The sequence below is a fragment of the Elephas maximus genome, chromosome 11 (genome assembly GCF_024166365.1).
Source record: "Elephas maximus indicus isolate mEleMax1 chromosome 11, mEleMax1 primary haplotype, whole genome shotgun sequence".
In the NCBI taxonomy this organism is placed as follows: domain Eukaryota; kingdom Metazoa; phylum Chordata; class Mammalia; order Proboscidea; family Elephantidae; genus Elephas; species Elephas maximus.
In genome coordinates, this window is record NC_064829.1 from 13,556,711 (window position 1) to 13,580,881 (window position 24,171).

The 24,171-nt window shown below is 39.7% G+C and overlaps 1 protein-coding gene across 5 annotated transcripts in view; it reads left to right on the plus strand.

Annotated features, from left to right (window-relative positions):
• The window catches only part of PPP4R1 (protein phosphatase 4 regulatory subunit 1), a 181,257-nt gene that overhangs the window by 18,735 nt on the left and 138,351 nt on the right, over window positions 1-24,171 (plus strand). For 3 of the 5 annotated variants that reach the window (XR_007519172.1, XR_007519171.1, XM_049900162.1), the window contains exons 3-8: window positions 8,453-8,588; window positions 9,370-9,476; window positions 19,377-19,519; window positions 20,008-20,154; window positions 23,219-23,326; window positions 23,454-23,519. Coding sequence is in view for 3 of the 5 variants with exons in the window: in XM_049900162.1 (XP_049756119.1) it covers window positions 8,453-8,588; window positions 9,370-9,476; window positions 19,377-19,519; window positions 20,008-20,154; window positions 23,219-23,326; window positions 23,454-23,519 (707 nt within the window). In the remaining 2 variants the exon portion in view is untranslated. The remainder of the gene's footprint in view (window positions 1-8,452; window positions 8,589-9,369; window positions 9,477-19,376; window positions 19,520-20,007; window positions 20,155-23,218; window positions 23,327-23,453; window positions 23,520-24,171) is intronic. The other 2 variants (XM_049900163.1, XM_049900164.1) reach the window with 2 other exon arrangements.

Genomic DNA, 24,171 nt, shown 5'->3' on the forward strand with positions numbered 1-24,171 from the left:
GCTGCCTCTTGAAATGGTTGAACATGGACTAATTCTTTTTGGATTGTAGAGTTTCTAGTAGCGATACATATTTGGTTTATTACAGCCTACCATTTCTTTGTAGTGTAAGATTACAGCACTGTACTTTATCATTTCCCTGCCCTTGTGCTCTTGTGGTTATATGCTCTACTTCTACGTGTTATAAATCCCACAATGCATATTTTTGCTTTCAACAGTCAATTATTTTTTAAAGTGATTTTTAAAATAAGAACAAAAGGCTTTTATATTTATCCACATATTTTCCATTTCTCATGTTCTTCATTCCTTTGTTTAGATCCAGATTTCTGTCTAGTATTGTTTTCCTTTTGCTTGAAGGATTTCTTTTAATATTTCTTGTAGTACAGGTCTGCTGGTGATCTCTTTCAGCTTTTGCATGTCTGAAAAAGTCTTTTTTCACCTTTGTATTTGGAAGTTGTTTTTGCTGGGTATAGAGTTGTAGGTTGACTTTTTTTTTTTCTTTCAGTACTTTAAAGATTTGTTCCACTGTCTCCTGGCTTATATTGTTTCAGATGAGAAGTCTGTTGTCATCCTTACTTTTGTTTCTCTGTATGTAATGAGTTTTTTCCTCTGGCTGCTTAAAAAGTTTTCCCTTTATCCTTGCCTTTAAACAGTTTGTGATTGTGTTGTGCCTTGGTGTATAGACAGTCCTGGGATTATGAACAAGGTGTGTTCCTAAATCTGTCTTTAAGTCAAATTTGTACATAAGTCGGAACAGTTAAGAATGGTTCATATCTGATGTCAGTTAGTCGGATGCTTGTCTTAGTATGTAGTGAACCTTTCTATGCATAAAAAACATTAAAGGAACACTTCCAGATACATTAAAACATCTTTAACATAATAATAGAGTAATAATAATGTTTTGATGTATGTTGCAAAGTAGTACGTGTTAATACGAATCATTGTATGTACATTCTGCACAGCTGAAGAGATAGCCACAGGGCAAATGTTACCCAAACTACTCAGAGGATTCTGTTCTCGAAAGTCTTGGAGACCAGTTAGATACTTTGTTGTAGACACTGAACCAAAAAATCTACCTTGTACCACCAGGCTGCATTCCACTGGGTTTTGAACCCTCCACAGCAGAGGCAGGCAGGGTTGGGGGTATGGGTAGGATGGTGCTGGGGCCAGAGGGTTCGTTCCTGCATCACCTCCTCACCAGACCTCTCAACCTCATGTACAAACTATTAGGCCCCTGCATGTGCTAAAAGCAAGCCCGGTGCCCAAGGGTTGAGAACAGGACGCTTAGGAAAACCGAAGTCCGAAGTTCTCCATAAAACCAAAACAAAAAGAACAAAAAAACAGACCTCTTGCCGTGGGGTCAATTCTGACTTATAGCAACCCTATAGGACAGAGTAGAACTGCCCCATAGGGTTTCCAAGGAGCAGCTGGTGTATTTGAACTGCTTACCTTTTGGTTAGCAGCTATGCTCTTAACCACTATGCCACCAGGGCTCCAAAAGTTCTCCATGGACCCTGGAAACCGTATAGACGTACGGAAGTCAGGAATCTAAGACTACCCTTACCCACTTCCAGCCGCCAAAACGCTAAGAACTACTGCAGAAGTGAAACCCCACATGTGTGAGGTAGGGGAAACAGAAGCCCAGAGAGGTGCTTTGATGGTCCCCACTGCACAGCGTGGAGAGCCCAGCAGGATGGGGTGGAACAGACCTGGGTAAGGGGGCCAGCAGTGTGCCCAGTGTGACACACTGTCCAGTTGTACTGGGAGAACACAGTGTGATGCCCGCCTTCTGGCTGCTGGTTATCACCACCTGCAGACCCACCATGCAGAGCAGAGTTTTGATGCTTGTGGCACATGAATGGCGGGTTCAGCTCTTTCTGAGCTCGAAGGGAGGCAGGAGCATGTGGGCTCTCCACTCGCTGCTGTGGGCTGTGGCTGGACACACCGTGTCACAGGGGCCTGCTTGCTGCCAGCAGCCACTCAGGGACCCACTGCAGCACCTGTGCACATGAGAGAAGTGTAGCCTGTCATGGGAGCTTGGGGGCCTGAACATTGAGTCCGTTTTTTTTTTTTAGACTTTACAGGGGGTTGGTTCGTAACTATAGGTGTACGTAAGTCAGACGTTTGAAACCCGGGGGCTGCCTGCATTATCATCATTCTTGCTTATGGGATTCACTGAGCTTCTTAGGTCTGTGGCTTTATAATTTTCCTCAAATTTGGAAAAATTTCCTTCACTATGTCTTCAAAAAGGAGCCCTGGTGGTGCAGTGGTTAAATGCTTGGCTCCTAACTGGAATGTTGGTGGTTCGAACCCACCCAGACACTCTGAGGGAGAAAGATCTGGCAATGTGCTTCCGTAAAGATTACAGACAGCAAACCTCAGTGGGACAGTTCTACTCCGTCACCTGGGGTTGCCCTGAGTTGGAATTGGCTTGATGGCACACAACAGTGTTTTCAAATATGTTTACGTCCCCCTTCCTCCGTTGGGGATCCCTGTTGCGTGTGTGTCATCCATGTGCCTGCAGTCTTCCCAGAGTTAACTGGTGATCCCGTGTTTTCCTTCCTCAGTGCGGTTGGTCCCCATCGTTATGGATTCTGTACTTGTGAATTCACCTACTTGCTAAAATTTATTTGTAGCCTCAAACTCAGTGCTTACAGCACTTTTGTGGTCACTTGTACGTACACACACGCTCACAGTGGCAGAAAACGTGAGTTGCCTGACAACTTGTTGTCATCTAAGGTCAAACAAGGCAGGTTTGGTATTTGCTAATTCAGTGTTCACAGCTCCTTCATAGAACATAATTACTACTGTGAATAACAAGAAGTGACTATTTTTTCTCCATTTCATACAGGATAGTTTCTCTTGCTATGTCTTGAAGGCCATGAATCTTTTCTTCTGCAGCATCTAATCTGCTGTTAATTGCATCCAGTGTATTTTTCATGTCAGACATTGTTTTTCTCATCTCTAGAAGTTCAATTTGGGTCCTTTTTTTCTCCATGTGTCTTCTTAACGTACACGGGCTTTTCTTTCTTGAACGTATGGAAGTATTGTTTTAATACCTGTTTTTCCGGGTCCTTATCTGCTAGTTCTGTTGGCTTTTTTAATTCTGCATCTATTCCTATTGATGAATTTTTTGACTCATTATGGCTTCTGTTTTCCTGCTTTTTGCACACATGGTTGATCATTTTTTATTGGTTGCTAAACAGTGCAATTTTTACCTTGTTGGGTGCCAAATATTTTATGTTCCTTTAGGTACTCTCGAGCTTTGTTTTGGGACACAGATAGGTTACTTGGTGACAGTTTGTTTCTTTTTCTTTTAATAATATTTTATTGTGTTTTTGGTAAGATTTTACACAGTAGTTTAGATTCCGATTAAACAATTTCCACACAAGTTGTTCCGAGACGCTGGTTACATTCTTCACAGTGCATGAACATTCTCATTATTTCCATTCCGGTTGTTCTGTTGAAAATTTCTTTGAAAGCTTGCTTTAAGCTTTGTTAGGCAAAATTAGAACGGCTTTTGGTCTTGGGCTAATCATTTGCCACTTCGGAGGCAATACCTTTGTGAGTACTCCACCTGTTGCCCCATGTATTATAAAGGCTTTCCTTTTCGCCGAGAGGGACATGAACTGTTCCTGGCTCTTTGTGATCGTTGGGGATTGGTCCACCTCACCCTTTCAGGTGGTTCTTTCCCAGACTCAGGTAGTTTGTTCACATGTATGCAGTGATTTAGAACTTAGCTGAAGACTCGGGAATCTTCTGTAGACCTCCAACATGCTCGGTGGAACGCTCTCCTCTGTGGTACTCTGCCCTGCATATTCTAGCTGCTTTGGCCTCCCTGAATGCTCATTTTGTCTCTTCAGTTCAAGGAATCTCCTGGGTTTCCTGGGGGATCCCGATGGTACTGTGGCCTGAAAATTTTTTTGCAGGCAGTAAGCTGAGGCAGTCCTTGGGTTGCCTCATTTGTTCCCCCTCGCTCAGTGGTGGTTGTCCTGTACTGCTTTTTGTCCAGTGTCTGAACAATATATTTCATATATTTTGACTGTGTTTTAAATTGTTTAAGGTATGAAAGATGTGGTGAAACTCATGTGAAATTGTGGACTACAGATTAGTAAGTAAACACAATTAACCCCATGCTACCTTGCTTACTGGTTAACCTGCCCCTAAATACCGAAACTAGTTTTATTTGGCAAATTTTTGTTGTTGTTAGGTACCGTCGGGTTGGTTCTGACTCGTAGTGACCCTGTGTACAACAGAACGAAACGCTGCTTGGTCCTGCGCCATCCTCACAGTTGCTGCTGTGCCCATGGTTGCAGCCACTGTGTCAATCCATCTCGACGAGGGCCTTTCTCTTTTTTACTAACTCTCTGCTTTACCAAGCATGATGTCCTTCTCCAGGGACTGACTGATCCCTCCTGACAGCATGTCCAAAGTATGTAAGATACAGTCTCACCATCCTTTCTTCTAAGGAGCATCTGGTTGTATTTCTTCCAAGACAGATTTGTTTGTTTTTTTTTAGCAGTCCATGGTATATTCAATAGTCTTCTCCAACACCACAAATCAAAGGCGTCAGTTCTTCTTCGGTCTTCCTTATTCATCGTCCAGCTTTTACATGCATAGCAGGCGATTGAAAACACCATGGCCTGGGCCAGGCGCACCTTAGTCTTCGGGGTGACATCTTTGCTTTTCAACACGCTAAAGAGGTCTTTTGCAGCAGATTTGCCCAATGCAAAGCGTCTTTTGATTTCTTGACTGCTGCTCCCATGGGTGTTGATTGTGGATCCAAGGAAAATAAAATCCTTGACAACGTCAGTCTTTTCCCTGTTTATCATGATGTTGCCTATCGGTCCAGTTGTAAGGATTTTCATTTTATGTTGAGGTGTAATGCGTACTGAAGGCTGTGGTGTTTCATCATCAGTAAATGCTTCAAGTCCTTTTCATTTTTAGCAGGCAAGGTTGTGTCATCTGCATATGATAGGTTGTTAATGAGTCTTCATCCAGTCCTGATGGCCCGTTCTTCTTCATATAGTCCAGCTTCTCAGATTATTTGCTCGCATACAGATTGAATAAATACGGTGAAATGATACAACCCTGACATACACATTTCCTGACTTTGAACCACACAGTGTCCCCTTGTTCTGTTCCAGTGACTGCCTCATGGTCTAAGTAGAGGTTCTTCATAAGCAAAATTAAGTGTTCTGGAATTCCCATTCTTCGCAATGTTATCTGTAGTTTGTTATGATCCACACAGTCAAATGCCTTTCCATAGTCAGTAAAACAGAGGTAAACATCCTCTGGTGTTCTCTGCTTTCAGCTGGGATCCATCTGACATCAGCAGTGATATATCCCTGGTTCTGTATTCTCTTCTGAATCTGGCTTGAATTTCTGACAGTTCCTTGTAGATATATTGCTGCAGCCGCTTTTGAATGATCTTCAGCAAAATTTTTCTTGCATGTGATATTCATGATATTGTTCAATTATTTCCACATTCAGGGAGATCACCTTCCTTGGGAATAGGCATGAATATAGATCTCTTCCGGTTGGTTGGCCAGGCAGTTGTCTTCCAAATTTCTTGGCATAGATGAGTGAGTACTTCCAGTGCTGCATCTGTTTGTTGAAACATCTCAGTTGGTATTCTGGCACTTCCTGGAGCCTTGTTTTTTTGCCAATGCCTTCAGTGCAGCTTGGACTTACTTCCTTCATTACCAGTGGTTCCTGCTCATATTGGTACCTCCTGAAATGGTTGCATGTCGTCCAAGTCTTTTTGGCATAGTGACTTTGTATTTCTTCCATCTTCTTTCGATGCTTCCTGAGTCGTTTAATATTTTCCCCATATCCAGAACCCAGCGCCATCAAGTTGATTCCGACTCATAGCGACCCTGTAGGACAGAGTAGAACTGCCCCATGGAGTTTCCAAGGAGCGCCTGGCAGATTTGAACTGCCGACCCTTTGGTTAGCAGCTGTAGCACTTAACCGCTAAGCCACCAGGGCTTCCCATTTTCCCCATAGAATCCTTCAGTATTGCAGTTAGAGGCCTGAATTTTTTCTTCAGTTCTTTCAGCTTGAGAAATGCATAGTATGCTTTTCCCTTTTGGTTTCCCGTCTCCAGATCCTTTCACTTGTCATTATAATACTTTACTTTGTCTTCTTGAGCTGCCTTTCGAAATCTTCTGCTCAAGTCTTTTACTTCATCATTTCTTCCTTTCGCTTTAGCTACTTGACATTCAAGAGCAAGTTTCACAGACTCTTCTGACATCCATTTTGGTCTTTTCTTTCTCTCCTGTCTTTTTAATGCCCTTTTGCTTTCTTAATGTATGATGTCCTTGATGTCATTCCACAACTCATTTGGTCTTCGGTCATTAGTGTTCAACGCATCAAATCTATTTTTGAGATGGTCTCTAAATTCAGGTGGGATACACTCAGGGTCGTACTTTGGCTCTCATTGACTTGTTCTAATTTTCTTCAAGATTTAGCTCTTTAATTGTCAGGAATTCAGGGCCTTTCCCAAACTCCTAAGAGCTGCCCAAGAAATGCCTTTCCTATTTCTATTCCGGGCTCTTCCCATCCTACCCCCCTTCACTGCTTCGCTCTTCCCTACAGCACTGTCACCACCTGGTCTAGATGACTTGTTTCTACAACAGGATGGAGGCTCCATGAGGGCAGGGGCTTTTGCCTTGTTCAAGGCTTTATCTCCAGAATATTTTCTGACACATTTAAGGGCACTTAATGTTTTTAAAATAAATAAATTTATTCATCACTCATGACTAGAGCTTTTATCTTTGTGTCAGTTCTCTGCTTATGAGAAAAAAAGAACAATACACAAGAAACCCTCCCAAATGCTGCTATATGGGCAACAGAAAAGATTGATAACGAGACCAGGGGCCAACTGTGGAAGAGACCATCAATTTAGCAATTTAGCATAGTTAAATTAAAAGTATGTGTTGTGTTTTACGGTCTCTTCCTGGTAGTTTTCGGTTGGTTGTAAAAGTAGTTTTCTTAATCTTATTCAGAATAGTTCTACGAGGTAAGCCTGTGCAGTACTCATTTACTTAAAAAACAGGCATTTTTAAATGCTATAAAAGCAGCGTGATTGGGAGTTTGATTAGGAAATGATCAATCTTTTCTGACCCATCTACCTCAGCACTGGGTTCCATTTTTTCCGACCTCATCATTTTTCTATCAGTTTATGTTCTCTTGTTCCTAGAGCTTCAACTAACATTTATTTGTTAGCTATTGTCAGTATATAAATGTTTCAGATCTTTCTCCTTTTAAACATTGGCACCAAAACAAATCTTTTTGCCTGTATGCACTGGTTAATAATCTGATCTATTATTCCATAAAAATTTTTTTTTTTTTTTTTTTTTATTCCATAGCCGCAGTTCTGGGAAGCATATACTGCACTCGTTTTTACTTCTTTATGTTTTCATTACCTCTTTAATCATTCTAGCTTGGCTTTCATACCACTGAAAATTGGCCTTGTTCAGTGAACTAGGCACCACAGTGACACAAAAGCACCAGATTCAGTGGTCACCTTTCAGTTTTCTGCTTGACTCCTTTGGCAGTTAAAAAACAAAAACAAACCTAACTCGTTGCCGTCGAAGTCGATTCTGACTCCTAGTGGCCCTGTAGGACAAAGTAGAACTGCCCCATAGGGTTTCCAAGGAGTGCCTGGTGGATTCGAACAGCAGACCTTTTAGTTAGCAGCTGTAGCTCTTAACCACTGCGCCTGCAGCCTTCCCCTTTGGCCCTAGGTGCTGTTTAAATGCACCTCCAAGCTCTCTTTGCTTGTTAATTCCTTTGAAACCACTACCTTGTGTTTCATTTTCAGCCACTTTTCCTTGGCCTTCCTTTCCTACTCCTGTAGCTCCAAGGGGTTCCTGGAATTGCACTTTGCGGATTCCTTCCTTTACAATGATCATTTAAAAATACATTAATTTTCAATAAAATGTTAGTTCTTTGAAGGCAGAGACCTTAGTGTTTTTATTGTTTGTCTCTCAGCATCCAGTCTAATATTTGGCACATAATGTACTTAATAAATATTTGTTTAGTTAAAGTAAATATACTGATGGTTTTAGCTTTCCCATATTGAGTCACTTCAGGTTAGCTCCCTCTTTTGCATTGCAGAATTAACTATGTCACTGTTGGACTTTTTATTTATTGACTCACAAGTTATTATGTTTTGATTGAGAGGATAAGTTGTCGGCACTCTGTGTGCTCTTTCACCCACACTGAGCTTCTGTGGCCCCTGACCCATGCTTCTAGGGACAGCTAGAAAATACCTGTAGAAGAAGGAGAGGAGGCGGCCTTCAGTTGCTCATGACCGCTGGATTGATTCTCTCGTGACTGCACCACTTCAGAAACGTCAAGGGCAGGTCTACCTATGCCGCTTCAGGCAGGCAAGGGGGACTTTTTAGTTTCAAAGTGTTGTAAGGAGTATTTCTGATGTCTCTGATAGTTGGTGTGGATGACTACAGCTCAGAGTCTGATGTGATTATTGTACCTTCAGCCCTGGACTTTGTCTCACAAGATGAAATGTTGACGCCGCTGGGAAGATTGGACAAGTATGCAGCAAGTGAGAACGTATTTAACAGGTACGTGCATATTCTTTTAGTTAAAGGGGAAGTGGAGGAAGGGTAATTTTTATTACATTACTTTCAGTTGGGAAAAATAACAGTATCCAATTCAAGTAGGTATTATTAGCATGAACAATCTGAATCTCCAAGTTTTATTAATAATCACAGACATAGCCTGTTTTCCAGTTGTTTACTTCTTGATTTTAGTAAACATACAACTCTTCCTTTGCTTTTTGCAAAAAAAATGATTGCTTTTTTTGCCATTGAGCGTAATTTTGCTATTCATTAACTGATTATTTGGGGAGTCTGTTATTTGTGCCAGGTGATGGTCAAGGGGATTAGATCACAGCAGTGATTACAGCTAACACTCTCCTGATGTGGTTTTTCCAGTTACGGTCTGCAAACCACCTGTGTCAGACTTTTCTGGAAAACAAAAGCCTTTACTCAAAATATTTGCGTATAAATGTGTACAACTCATATTAGTAAAAAAATAAAAAGATAACATTTTGTATAATGAAAAGTGATTGTATTTTCCTATTATGATATTTGAAGGATAGTTGTTTAAAGTGAATTTCCATTGACCTTAGAAATTTGCTAAGTCAGCTAGATAAAGATAGGAAAAATATTTTGGAATAAATATTCTGTCTCATCTTGTTAAAATAAAATCAGTATTAGCATTTACCGCTTAGGAAATTACCTGCCTAATTAAAAAAAAGAAAGGAAAAAAATTCTCTTTTAAAATTCTAGATGTTAACTACTGATGTCCCTGAAATTTTTCTGTTTTCCTTTCTCTGTGTAGACAAATGGTGGCCCGGAGTTTGCTGGATACATTGAGGGAAGTCAGCGATGATGAAAGAGATTGTATTGCTGTTTTGGAAAGAATTAGCAGATTAGCTGAAGATTCAGGTATATTTATGTAGAGAAAGCAGGCTTACCCCATTTTTTACTCTTTTTGGTTTCTTTTACCAAATTTGTCTAAAAACTAATGAAAAAGTTAGTGTGATATGAGAAAATGGTAATATTTCTTTAAAAGATTTTCTAAATACATTATCAAACCCTTCAGTAACAAGAAAAAGCAAACAATAAAAATCTATTACTAACACCTGAACATTTTATAGTAGGCCCATTTAGTTTAATTTTGGAAATTTCTCATCAAAACAAATCTAAGGTTTTTGTTTTGTATCAGGTATATTAATAGTTTAGGATTAATAAAATGTTTTAAAATAATTTAGCATAAATTAAGATAGGGTTGTAAACTTTTTAGGCAATATAAGTGCTTTCTTTCTTTATGCTGTCTCACAAAAAAAAAATGTTCCTCACCCATTTTTTAAAATTAAAGCCTGTTTGTCTCCAAAGTGAACATAGAAGGGCCTGCTTAAGAAAGAGGTAAACTTCTAGTCAGAAACTGGACAGAGGGTGCAAACGCATGTGAAAAGATGCTCAGCATCAGAGAAATGCAAGACAAAACCACAATGAGATACCATTTTACTCCCACTAGGATGGCTAAGATTTTTTTTTTTTAAAAAAAAAGGAAAATAACAAGTGTTGGAGAGAATGTGGAGAAGTTGGATCCTTTATCCATTGCTGATGGGAATGCAGAATGGTACAGCCATTGTGGGAAACAGTGTGGCGGCTCCTCAAAAAGCTAGAGGTAGAGCTGCCATATGACCCAACAATTCTACTCCTAGGTGTGTAGCCTAGGGGTCTGGTAGAAATAACACGAACAGATATGTGCACCCCTGTGTTCATCACAGCACTGTTCACAATAGCAAAAAGATGAAAACAACCTAAGTGCCCATCAGCAAATGAATGGATAAGTAAAACATGGTACATATAACAGAATACTACTCAGAGATAAAGGAAAATGAGTTCCCAAAACATCTTGGAAAATGGATGAACCTGGAGGACATGTTGAGCGAAATAAGTTATTCCTAAAAAGCAAACATTGTATGTCTCACTTTTATGAAGTGGCCTTAACAGGTAAATATACAGAAACTATGTTCATTAGTGGTTACCAGGGGTGTGGGCAGGTTCACTCTCTAGACAATAGACATTTGTTGTTTTTGGTGGTGGGAAGGGTAATACCGAATGAGGGTGAAATGTGTATAGCTTGACAAAGATGAACGATGTCACTAAAATGTATACAGGAAAAGGACCTTTTGGTAATTGCTGCGGCATATATGATTTTGAAACAATAGCAACAATAACCTAGAAATGTATATGCAGGTATATATGTATGAATGTAGACAGATATGTGTTTAGGTATGTATATGTAAGCATATATGTGTATATTATAGACTCATGCCTATGTACATGCATGTATAAGGAGCCCTGATGGTGCAGTGGTTAAGTGCTCAGCTGCTAGCCAAAAGGTCGGCAGTTGGAACCATCAGCCACTCAGTGGGAGAAAGGTGGCGCATTGTGCTTCCATAAAGATTTGCAGCCTTGGAAACCCTGTGGGATAGTTCTGCTCCATCCTACAGGGTCACTATGACTCAGCAGCAGTGGGGTTTTGGATATGCATGTATGTGACTGTATGCACACATATTCATATATATAACAAAGCACATAGGGGCACAGTTACAAGTACTTCATAGATATAACTAAACACCTCATGGGATTGATTTCCTGGGTTCGAAGGATTAGGACCAAAGGCTCATGGAATATCTTATTCAATTGGCGTGATATAGTCCATAAAGTTCATGTTCTACATCCTAATTTGAGGATAGTGTCTGAGGTCTCAAAAGCTTGCGAACAGCCATCTAAGATACAACTATCGGTCTCTACTTGTCCAGAACAAAAGAGAAAGTGAAACCAAAGACAGAGAAGAAAGTAGTCTACAGGCTAATAGTCTGCACAAACCATGGCCTCATCTACCCTGAGACCAGAAGAACTAGATAATGCCCGGCTGCTACTACTGACCATTCTGACCAGGGCCACAATAGATGGATCCTAATAGAATGAGAGAAAAACGTGGAACAGAACCTCAAGGTCCAAAAAAAAAAAAAAACAGCAGACCGGCTGGACCAGTTGAGGCTGGAAGACTCCTGGAGACTGTTGCCCTGAGATACCCTTCAAACCTTGAACCAAAACTAGCCTCAGAGAGCATGTTTTAGCTAAATAACAGATTAGCCCACAAAATAAAGAATATCACCCATAAGTGCTGTGCTCCTTTTAACAAAGACGAGAATGTAAAGGGGCAGGAAAACTAGATTAATGGAAATGGAACACCCAGAAGGGAAATGATGAGAATGTTCACACTTTGTGAAGAATGTAACTAATGGCACTGGACAGTTTGTGTGGAAATTGGTGAATGGAAACCTAAAATGCTGTGTAAACCTTCACCAAAAACACAATAAAATATTAATAAAAAGAGAAAAAGGTAAATTTAATTTGAGGCTTATAAAACATTGATATTAATATTTAATTTTAATCGTTTTTTATACTTGATTTTAAAAAACAGTTCAAAATACTGTTTTTCTTAAGTCTATAATAAACTCTTTATTAAAATGTGTTATATTTCAGTCTCTGACAAACTTTTCTTGTCATCAAGTCTCATCTTTCACTTTTTAGATGTGCAGATCTCTTGGTAAGCAGTTCAGTTTATAGGAATGTGTTTACTGTTTATATGAGCCTTAAATAGATTTTTTTTTTTCTTGTAGAGGGCAGAAAGCACATTTGATGATCACTGCTAATCTATCTCGTGATGGTCTGTGTACCTAACTGCTTATGCATATGCTTGTTCCAGAACAGTTTCTAGAGAGTGTGTCTCATCAAGTATAATTTGTACTTAGTTTTTTCAGTTTATCAGAAACACAACAGTTTAACTTAAATTTGCGGCACTGTTGCAGCCCACTGTAATTATTCCTTTCTTAGTAAAGAGATAGATATTCTTTAAGGAGAAATTTGTGTTTATGTTAATAACAATAGCTCAGTATTTTAGTTCCCTTTAACTTGTTTACTAACTCCATGCTGTGTTTTTTTATATGTATATTTTTAATCTTTATTTTACGTGTATATTTTAATGTGTTTTAAGTTGTTAGGTTCATGATGAATGTCTCTGTTGACATTCACACTTTGCATTTGTTCAGTCAGTATAGAACAGTGCACGCTCTGCCAGGTTCCAGATTAGGTACTAGAGCAATTATGAAGACAAATAAGAATTCTTGTCATAGAATTAACAGTTTAGTGAATGCCACCAACATATAAACAATAAATTATAATGGGTAGGATTGGGGCTGGTTTAAAAAGATTAGTGCCATCTGAGTTGGATTTGATAGGATGGTGAAGTTCAGAAAGGGAAAAGGGTGTGCTTGGTCAAGGGGTGGACAGTTTAGAAACTTGGTGAGTCCAAGAGGGTGGCCCGTTTGGTCATGAGGAGTCTGCTGAGTCTACGTAGTCTAGGAAAATGAGGCTGTTAAATAAAGTAGGTGAGGGTTAGATTGTAAAGGCTGTATTTTTTGTGATTTAGAACAGTGATGCAGCAGTCTGGATTACCTGTTGAAAAAGATGGGTGGCAGGAAGACTAATTGGGAGACTGTAGTCATTGTCCTAAGTACAGGTTGTCTGGGAGAAACGGAAGTGTTGGGGAGGAATTCCAGACCTACCTCAGTGGTTGAGGGAGTGAAGGAAGAGGAGGAGTTGATCTGAAGGGTTCTCCCTTGGTAGGCTGGGTTGGCTATGATGTTGTTCAAGTAAGAGAAGGACTGTTGAAATATTTATCTTTAAAGTTAATATATCCATTCTCTTAAAGGAACTAGGAGCTTAGGACCTTTAAACCTTTCTTCCACCTTAATCTTCTATCAACTTTTATCTCGATTTTTTTAATATCCTCTGAATTTCTCGTCTGTATTATTTATGTTACATATTAAATTCTTGTTTAGACTAACTACTGAGTTTGCCTGTTTTATTCCTCATGAATACATCTTTTATCCTACTCTTTTCTGGTTCAGTTTCTTTTCCTGAAAGGACATCTGTGGAGGAGGGCCTGGTAGTGACGTGGAGGAGGGCCTGGTAGTGATGTGGAGGAGGGCCTGGTAGTGATGTATTTCTCTTTTCTTTGTCTGAAAATGTGTTTATTTCACCATTACTCTTAAATGATCATTTAGCAAAGTGTAGAGATCTAGTTGATATTTTTGATATTATATTATTTGGTATCTGATACAATGATTTTGATAGTATTATCTCTTATTACTTGAGGGGTTTTCTGATATAAATTTGTGTCCTTGTAGGTAATATTGTTTTTACTTCCTGGCTGGTTTTGAGATCTTTTTTCTTTGATGTTTTGCAGTTTCACTGTGATGTTTTTGGGTGTAGATTTATTTTTATTTATTCAACTCAGGATTTGCCTTGCTGCTTGAATTTGAGGATTCTTGCCTTTCCATCAGTTATAGGAAATTTTCAACCACTAAGGTTTTGAATATTGCCTCTCCTCCAGCTCATATTCCTTTTTTTCCTCCTTTCAAAGATCTTTTGTTGTTAAAGGTGTTTTTTACATGGTTCGGAATATAGGACTCCTGTTAGATAAAAGTACTGAATTTTTCTTTATTTCCTATCTGCATTTTGGTTATTTCTCTATCTGCTACCAAATTCTAATCTACCATCTCACTTTTGAATTTTTCATTTTGGTTAACTCCATTTTTCATTTCAAAGAGTTTTATGGGTTTTGTTTTCAGATCTTATTTTTCTTATGTCCTTTTCTTATATTTCCTTTTATTATGCCTTTAAAATAGAGTGTTTAAAATGATTGTAACCTCCAGGGATTACTTATAATGGAGGAAGTTGGTGTTATAATACTTGTGTAGTGTCTTAATCATTTTGCTACTGAGGGTTTTTTTTGGGTTTGGGTTGTAAGCTCATCTTTAACAGGTCTTCATGGGAATTTGGTATTTGGTTCAGCCTTCGTTGTAGGCGTGTCCCTCAAGTGGTTTTGAGTTGTTCTGCCAGACTCAGAGTTGTTAGAAACTAGGAGTGATTTTATGTTAATTTCTTGAACATGTATGTGTGTGTTTGGGAAGAGGGAGCAGTTCTCAAACTATGCCTGGATGTATAAATTGGAAACCTTGGTTGTATATATACCTAGAGTTTTAGAAATAAGATATTTAAAGCAGATATTTTTGTTCTTTTTATGTTGACTGTAACATACTATAAAAAGTACATGGAATCTAAACGTACAGGCCAAATGAAGTATCACAGAATGAATGCCCGTGAAGTTAATACTCAGATCACCTGTTTCTTGCAACTTTAGTTTCTATCCCATCCCTCTTCTCCAAAGGTAATAACCATTTTGACCATTAAAACTATAGCTTAGTTGGCCTGTCTGAGCTTCGTATGGAACTATGCTGAATGAAGGCCTGGTGGCGCAGTGGTTTAAAAGCTCGGGTGCTAACCAAAAGAACAGTCGGCAGCTCGGATCCACCAGCTGCTCCTTGGAAACCCTATGGGGCAGTTCTACTGAGTTCTATAGGATTGCTGTGAGTTGGAATTGACTCGATGGCGGTGGGTATTTTATACTGAACATATCCTCGTGTGTCCGGGTTCTTTATATTTTTGAAATTCATCCATGTTGCATGTAGCTATATTTATTAATTTTTCTCTTTTGTTATTCACTAATCTGTTGTGGGACTATAGTGTGGTATATTTGCCCCTTATTTTGTTAATGGACATATAGAATGCTTCCAGCATTAGGAGCATCAGCCTCGTAATGCTGCTGGAGTAGCGGAAACGTTTGGCGCACACACACACACACACATTTTTGCAGGTTTCTGTAGGCGCATACTCCTACTCCTCACTTACTGTCCGGTTATCCAGCATTTCAGTTTACGGCAATAGTAAAGAGTCCACTCTCCGACCATTCCACATATTAACAAGGCGGCTGGCAAGGCAGCAATGGCTGCCAGCGTCCCCCCTCTCGAGGACAGTCTCTGGGCGGCTTCCAGGAAGTGAGATCGTGTTGCCCCACGTCTTCTGCTCCGTCCCACTGGCGGAGGTGCCAGCCTCCTCCCTGGCTGTTGTCTCTGGTTAGACACAGGCAGCACCGAGCCAGCAGATGCCTGTTTGCGTTCCCAGCTCCTATGTGGCCTGAGGCCCTGCAGCTCAGAAGTGCTGTGGGGTAGGAAGGGAGGAAAGCAAGAGGCATCGGAGGGCGTGTTTGGAAGAAACGCGTGCGAGTGTAGTGACATCGCATAATGAGCCCAGCTGGACCTGAAGCCTCTGCCTCAGTGGTGCTGGTACTTGGCCAGGCTCCCAGCGCCTTCACAGGAAGCCCTGAGCCTGGAGCCTTGGTGGTGATTCATCTGGCCCGGAGGGCACAGCAGTCTCCAGATCGAGAACACAGAGCTTGCAAGGGTGGGAGTGAAGCTCTGACCCAGCACAGGAGAAAGGTGAAATGGTTAAGCCATCATCACACAGCCCAGTCACACAGCCCGGCTTTATCCAGCTTTGTCTCCTCCAGGCCTCCTTCTCCACAGAGGAATAAACCATAACCAGACTTGTCACAGTGATGAGTGCATCTTAGCTGTTATGATTTCTATGATCATATTTTCTAAATAAAAAGGGCAAATGCATGGTCTGGAAACAGGAACAGCCTCTCCATTTTCGCATAGTGCCGATTTCCGCATACCGCCCCGGTCTTTGGAACCTAGCCGTGTCAGTGAGTGAGGAGTGGGCGTAAGCAGAAGTGGAGTTCCCAGCCCTAGGGTTTGCTTATGTGTATCTTCCGTGGATGTGCCGTAGGGTTTTCCAAGTTGTACAGTAATCTGTAGACCTACTGGCAATGTCTGAGAGTTCTCTCCTCTCATACCTTCACCAGCACTTGTTTAAGTTTTGCCAGAGAGGAATGGGTAGGTGTGTGGTGGTATCTCATTGTGGTTTTAGTTTACGTTTCCTTGGTGACCAGTGGAATTGAGCACCTGGCTACAATTAATACTTCCTTATCCTCTATTTGAAGTGTGTGTTCATGTCTCGCCCCTCCCTCCCCCCCTTTTTTATTGTCAGTCTGCTCCTTACAGATCGGCAGGAGTTCTTGATGTGTTCTGGCTGTGAGCCCTATGCCGTTTGTGTGCCTTGTAGGTGTCTTTTTCACTCTGTAGCTTGTCTTCACTCTCTTGATGGTGCTTCTTGAGGAAGAAAAATTCTCTTTTTAAAAAAATATTTTATTGTGTTGGTGAAAGTTTACAAAGCAAATTAGGTTCCCATTTGACAGTTTCTATACAGTTTATACAGATTGTTGAGTTACATTTTCACAGAGTGCCAGCATTCCCTGTAATTGTGTTCTGGTTGTTCATTTCCAATGATCTAGTTTCCCTGCCCACTTGTCTTCTCATCTTTGCTTTATAGAAATTGTTGACCTTTTGGTCTTATACAGATGGTTTTTTAATGGAGCCCTGTACTCACGGGTAATATTCTCTTATTTTGTGTGCCAGCCTGTTATTTCACTAAAAGGTGACCTCAGGATAGTTTCGGTTCAAGGTTTAAAGAGTATCTCAGGATAGTAGTCTCCAGGAGTCCTCTGGTCTCAGTTGGTCCAGTAAGTCTGGACTTTTAAAGAATTTGATGTTGTGGTCCTGATCAGAATGGCCAGCAGTAGCAGCAGGGCACCATCTGGTTGAGAAGTCCTGTTTTATGAGTAGTGCAGTTTGTGCCCTGTTTAAGAATTTTTTCTCTACTTTAAAGTCATGGTTGTTTTCTCCTATATTACGTAATCTAGATACATTATTGTTTTTGCCTTTGACGTTTAGATCTCCGTTCTACCTGTACTTAGCCTTCTTTATGGTATGAAGTAGGGGACAAGTTTTATTTTATTGCTTGCTTTCTTTTTTTAATACAGATAGCCAGTAGACCTGGCACCATTTATTGAAAAGACCGTCTCTCCCCAATTGCTCTACAGTGATTCCTTTTAATAGATTAGTTCACCCTATGTGCGTGGGTGGAAACCCTGGTGGCGTAGTGGTTAAGTGCTACGGCTGCCAACCAAAGGGTCTGCAGTTCGAATGCGCCAGGCGCTCCTTGGGAACTCTATGGGGCAGTTCTACTCTGTCCTATAGGGTTGCTATGAGTCGGAATTGACTCGACAGCACTGGGTTGGTTTGGTTTGGTTTTATGTGCATGGGTCTGTTTCTGGACTCTATTTTGTTCTGTTAGTCTGTTTGAAGAAAGAAAGAAAAGTTGCTGATTTAATTATTACTGAAACTGTAACTTATGACCTTCTTTTGTTTCAAATAAATATATAAATAATCAGATCAGTGTTGTCTAGCAAATTCAAGATCAGTGAAGAGAGTAGAGGTCTGTTCTACTTTCTGGGAGGGGTTACATTTTTATTCTTCAGAATGGAAGCACCCCACTTGGCTCACATACTGTTTGACTTCAGATGGCACAGCAGTGTAATAACAGTTGCAAATACTGCTTCCCTGATAAGATTCTTAGCTTTGTGAAATGGCAGTATATTTTCTACTGATACCTATGTTAAGTTCTGTTTGTTGAGGTCTGAAATCTTACTGGACACATCCACACATGTTTACCTCGTTGTTAGCTTTAGTTGAGGTGATTCTGACTTACAGGGTCACTGTGATAATTCCTTAAGGTTACTTATACTGGTGACCCTATATGACAGAGTAGAACTGCCCCGTGGAGTTTCCTAGGCTGTTACCTTTGTGGGAGGCAACCACCAGGTCTTTTCTTCCACAGAGGCACTAGTGGGTTCAAACCTCTGACCTTACAGTTAGCAGCCCAGCACTTAACCATTGCACCACCAAGGCTCCTTGATTATGATCATTAGTAGGGGCCAGACTTCTAATTAGGTCTAATGTAATGCCTTGTTACTGGTAATCCATTATGTGTCATTGTGTTGTAACCACTTGCATTTCTTCCATGAATTGCCTATTTGTATCTTGATTTTCTTTCTTGTGTTTATTCAAACAATGGATTATTTATATATTTTAGTCATTAATAGTTTATTATACATAGATTTCTCCCAGGTTGTTTTGCCTTTTAACCATGTATAGTATCTGTTGTCTATAGTGAAGTTTTCATAAAATGAAATTAGTTGATCTCTTAGTTGTGTTTGCTTTGGAAATGCTTCATGCTTCAAGAGTGAACGTTTAAAAAATACTATCTTTTAGTGCTTTTGATCTTTATTTTTAAAGACGTTTCAGGATTTTAATTCACCTAGAATTTATGTATGGTGGACAGTAGGAATCTTACCTTTTTTCCTTACATAGCTAGCTGATTTCCCCACCATTCCTTATTAGACAGTATACTGTTTGAAACACAGAGAGTTGAAATGCCGTAGTTCTCATGTTCAGGTTTGCCATGTGTACTTTTCAGGTTTCTTTTTTTTTGGTCTTATTTGTTATTCACTCATCCCTTTTAGTCTTAGTTAAGCCTGACTAAATCTGATAAATTGAGATTAGGATCCAGTCCCCATGACTTGTCCTAGGAGGTATGCTCTTAAATAGAGGAAAGTTTATGGATAATATCATGTCACCATGTTGTAGTATTGATGTGAATGTCAAATATTTAACCCCTGGCACAGTGTGGTACAGTCTAGGTGATGAATGAATTCATTTTAAGAGATAAATGCCTGCTGGGTGCATACTATGCGTGATAGAAGCCCGGGGTGAGGACAAAGGCCCTCCTTTCACTCATGAAGTTAACCTGTATATGACTGTGAAAAGGTTTGCAGAATTAGAGAACATTTTTGTAAGTTTAAGATGGAAGTCCAAAGCCTTCCTAAGTAGTCTCAAACCCAGGTAAAGATTTTCTGGCTATGGGAAAATTTGCTTGCTTATATTGCTATTGTTTTAATAGAACCAACTGTGAGAGCGGAGCTGATGGAACAGGTGCCTCATATCGCATTGTTTTGTCAAGAAAACCGGCCTTCAATCCCATATGCTTTTTCCAAATACTTACTGCCTATTGTGGTCAGATATCTTGCAGACCAGAATAACCAGGTAAGAGTTCCATTTACACGTTATCAAAGAAATTTATGTAGTGTGATGTATGTCACTTAAGTGGTCTTATTTGAATTTTCTTTTCTTGACTTTGCCTTCATTATTTTTCAAAAACAACAATTTTTTTTTTCTTAGACAAGATGTATCGAGAGTCTGCCAAATCTATCCAGTCTCTCTCTTCTAATGCCATTACTCATGATAGCTGTGGGCTGACTCTGACCTGGTACCCTTGTAGGTGTGTGTCCTAATGTTCATTGTGAGGTGTGACATCATCTTCAAGGATGACTTTTATGTTCAACTTAATCTGTTATAGTTTTACCAAGTTTTATCTTTGCAGTAGTAGCAGAAAGTGCCATAACTCCTTTATTTGCAGATTTTGCCAGTTACGAATCCCTTTAAGTTGAGATGAAAACTCATCAAATCTGTGAAAACCAAGTGGTAGGTTTGTTACGTCATGCGTGCACTCATTTTATACTGTTTTTTCCTAGGTGAGAAAAACCAGTCAGGCAGCTTTGCTGGCTCTGCTGGAGCAGGAGCTAATTGAGCGATATGATGTAGAGACCAGAGTGTGCTCAGTCCTTATAGAACTAACTGCTCCAGATAGCAATGACGATGTGAAGACAGAAGCTGTGGCTGTAAGTAGAATGTGATTTTTCAGTTTAGGTCAAATGCGACTGTCTTGACTAATACCGTATTTTTTTGCAAGTAACGTATGCTTTCTACGTTTGTATGCTAACCGTGCCCTCCACCCGAGAGGTATTTTCATAAGTGCTGCACGTTAATTGCTAGAAACTACAGTAGTAGGTGCTCATTAAATGTTAGGACATATCACATGCTATATAGGGTTTATCCTGTCTAACATGTACCTATTAAAGTAGCCACAAATCATTAAATTTGAAATGAAATGCAGGGCTAGAAGGGGCCATCACAGGCTTGCAAGGGGAAATGTGTGTCTCTGTGGGCCCCTAGTGTGCTAAGCTTCTGGGAAACAATGGATTGAATTTTTTTTTTTTTAAAGATTACCTTTTTGTTGTTGTGAAGGAAACAATTGGTTTTTGTATTCTGACTTGAATTCTGTAACCTTCCTAAACTCTCTTATTTGTTCTAGTGGCTTCTTTATAGATACCTTGGGTTTTTACATAGATTATCATGGCATCTATGAATAGACACAGTTTTAGTTCTTTCTTTGTAGTCCATATGCCTTTTATGTAGTTTAGGAGTAGATACAGCAGATAAATGATGACAGACCATCAGATTTCTTTCTACACTTTTTTTTTAATTGAACTTTAGATGAAGGTTTACAGAACAAACTAGCTGCTTATTAAACAGCTAGTACACATATTGTTTTATGACATTGGTTATCAACCCCTTGACATGTCAACACTCTCCCTTCTCAAACTTGGGTTCCGCATTACCAGCTTTCCTGTCCCTTCCTGCCTTCTAGTCCTTAACCCTCGGCTAGTGTGCCCCTTAAGACTCATTTTGTTTTGCAAGTCTATGTAATCTTTGGCTGAAGAGTGAACCTCGGGAGTGACTTCATTTCTGAGCCAAAAGGGTGTCTGGGGGCCATACTCTCGGGATTTCTCCAGTCTCTGTCAGGCCAGTAAGTCTGGTCTTTTTCTGTAAGTTAGAATTTTGTTCTGCATTTTTCTCCACCTCTATCCGGGACTGTCTATTGTGATCCCTGTCAGAGCAGTCACTGGTGGTAGCTGGGCACCATCTCGTTGTGCCGGACTCAGTCTGGTGGAGGCGGTGGTAGTTGTGGTCCATTAGCAGTTTTCTTTGTATGGTAACTTCAGGGAACATTTATTTAAATAACGTAGGGCTTGTTTTCAAGTACAGTAAGTCCTCACTTGGCCCAGTACTGAGTTAACTGTGAAATGCGCATGTTGGAATTGTATCCTTGCTCTGGATGACTGAGGCTTGTGAAGTGAGAACAGGGTCCTGAAATGCTTGATTTTCAGTGAACAGTAAGTACTTTGCAGGATGAGGTCTGCCTGTATAGTCTTTTTATTTTTAAGGCTTCAACTACTTATTTATTTTTATGTTGAGCAAATGAGTTATTTGCCAAGGAAATACCAGGCACTGAATATTTTTCTCTTGCTATTCATATGCAAAAATGGGTGATCATTTATTCGGACAAAAGTTTTGGTTTTGTCCCTGACAGAGCAGGAGAAAAGTGGGATGCAGAACTCAAATTCATGTGAAAAGACCAGACTTAATGGTCTGACTGAGACTGGAGGAACCCCGGAAGCCGTGGCCCCTGGTTGGTCTGTTTACCCAGAACTAAAACCATTCCCGAAGCCCACTCTTCAGACAAAGATTAGACTGGACTATAACACATAAAATAGTACTAGTGAGGGTTGTGCTTCTTAGTTCAAGCAGATACACGAGACAGATGGGCAGCCCCTGTCCGGAGGCCAGATGAGAAGGCACAGAGGGATGGGAGCTGGCTGGATGTACGTAAGAAACCTGGGGTGGAAAAGGGGGAAGTACACTGTCACATTAAAGGAATTGCAACTAGTGTCACACATCAGTATGTGTATAAATTTTTGTATGAAAAATTAACTTGAGTTGTAAACTTTCACCCAAAGCACAATTAAAAAAAAAAAGTTTTGGTTTTATAATCTCATTTTCTTAACAGATGCCAACCATCTTTAATTGATTTTTTTAATTGTGTTTTAGGTGAAAGTTTACACAGCAGATTAGGTTCCCATTTCACAACTTTTATACAGATTGTCCTATGACGTTGGTTACAGTTTTCACAATGTGTCAGCATTGTCATTACTACCATTCTATTTGTTTCCAGTTATCTACCTTCCCCTGCCCCTTCTTGTCTTCTCATCTTTCTTTTGGGTAAATGTTGACCATTTGGTCTCCTATAGTTGATTGCTTAAGAGAGCACATTCCTCAGGGGTGATATTGTTTATTTTATAAGCCAGTTTATTATTTGGCTAAAAGGCAACCTTTTGGAGTGACTTCAGTTCTAAGTTAAAAGGATATCTTTGGGCGATAGTCTCGGGGTTCCTCTATCAGTCCAAGTCTGGTCTTTTCTAGGAATTTGAGTTTTGTTCTACATTTTTCTCCATTCTCTCCAGGACCTTCTATTGTGTTGCTGGTCAGAACGATTGGTAGTGGTAGCTGGGCACCATCTAGTTTTTTGGGTCTCAGGCTAGAAAAGGCCATAGTTCAGGGGCTGTTAGTCCTGTGGACTAGTTTCTTCTTTGGTTTCCTTCATCCTCTTTTGCTCTAGATGGGAGGAGACCAATAGTTGTATGCCTTTATAGTCTTTTCTGAGCAAAATAGGTATGCTTAAACCAAGATCCTTCCTATGGATAATCTTTCCTTTGGAAGAGTAACCTTTTTTTTTTTTGCGTTTATAATTGCCAGGCAAAATAATTAATAGGTCAAAATTATAAACAAAAATGAAATTTTTAGGATTTTCTGTAGGTTTACTGTATATTTAGTATTTATTGATTGATTTTGTTATAGCAGTTAAACTCTTATTTTTCTGTTTCCTACTTGGGTATATGAGATGGGATTAATAAGCTGCTGTCAGTGTTTTTCTGTGATTTATGCAGTGTAATGATGCCATATCATATTTCATATTTTCTTAAATTTTATATTATTAAGAAACTTAACTGAAAAACTCGTAATTTGAAGATATTTTCACTGTGTTTTTGTTCTTATTTATTTCAGATAATGTGCAAAATGGCTCCCATGGTTGGGAAGGACATTACCGAACGTCTTATCCTCCCTAGGTTTTGTGAGATGTGCTGTGATTGCAGAATGTTTCATGTTCGAAAGGTATTTTTTACAGTTTTATTCTCTTTAAGGACACAGCTTAACGTATCGGTACCTGACATTTAAAAGATTCTTTTCAAAGAACTCTATATGTAATATTCTGAAATGTCAGTGATGCTTTTGTTGGTAGGTCTGTGCTGCCAATTTTGGAGATATTTGCAGTGTAGTTGGCCAGCAAGCTACGGAGGAAATGTTGGTAAGTACTGCAGATATGAAAGAGTAAGCAATATATTACAAAGCAGCATGTCAAGTTGGAAATGCATGCGTTTACCCCCAGATTTTATTAGCACAAACTCATGAATGTAAACTACAAAGATACAAGTTTAGGAGTTAAAATTCTATAATTTGGGCACTTGAATTGTGTCGTAATAAGGGCGGTTTGTTAAGAAATGCAGGCATGTGTAAGAACCATTGAATCTGTTCTACCTCTCCCCACCTCTGTGAAACAGATCAATTCCTGTTTGTTCAGTGGAGCCTGTAAATTTTATTGCAACCTTCACAGTATTTTGGTAACTTACTGAATCCACAGCAGGCTGTTCCTAAATGTTACTACTTGAGATACATGCACTTAGTGTACAAGTTAATGTACCTGAAGCATTATTGAAACCATCTGTTAATGCAAAACTAGCTCAAATCCAAACTCTTGGGTAACATTTAAGCTGTGTTTGTTGGACGTGTTTGTCTTTTGTGTAGTCAATCGTATTGTCTGTTAGGTGTGATTTATATAAAATTGTTGAGTATTAATACTGTGTATGTCTTCTACTGGTTAAGAAAATCTAATACTTTAAAACACCATGAAAGCAGAAAATGAAATAAAAGTAATTACTGAAACCTATTTATTTGCCTAA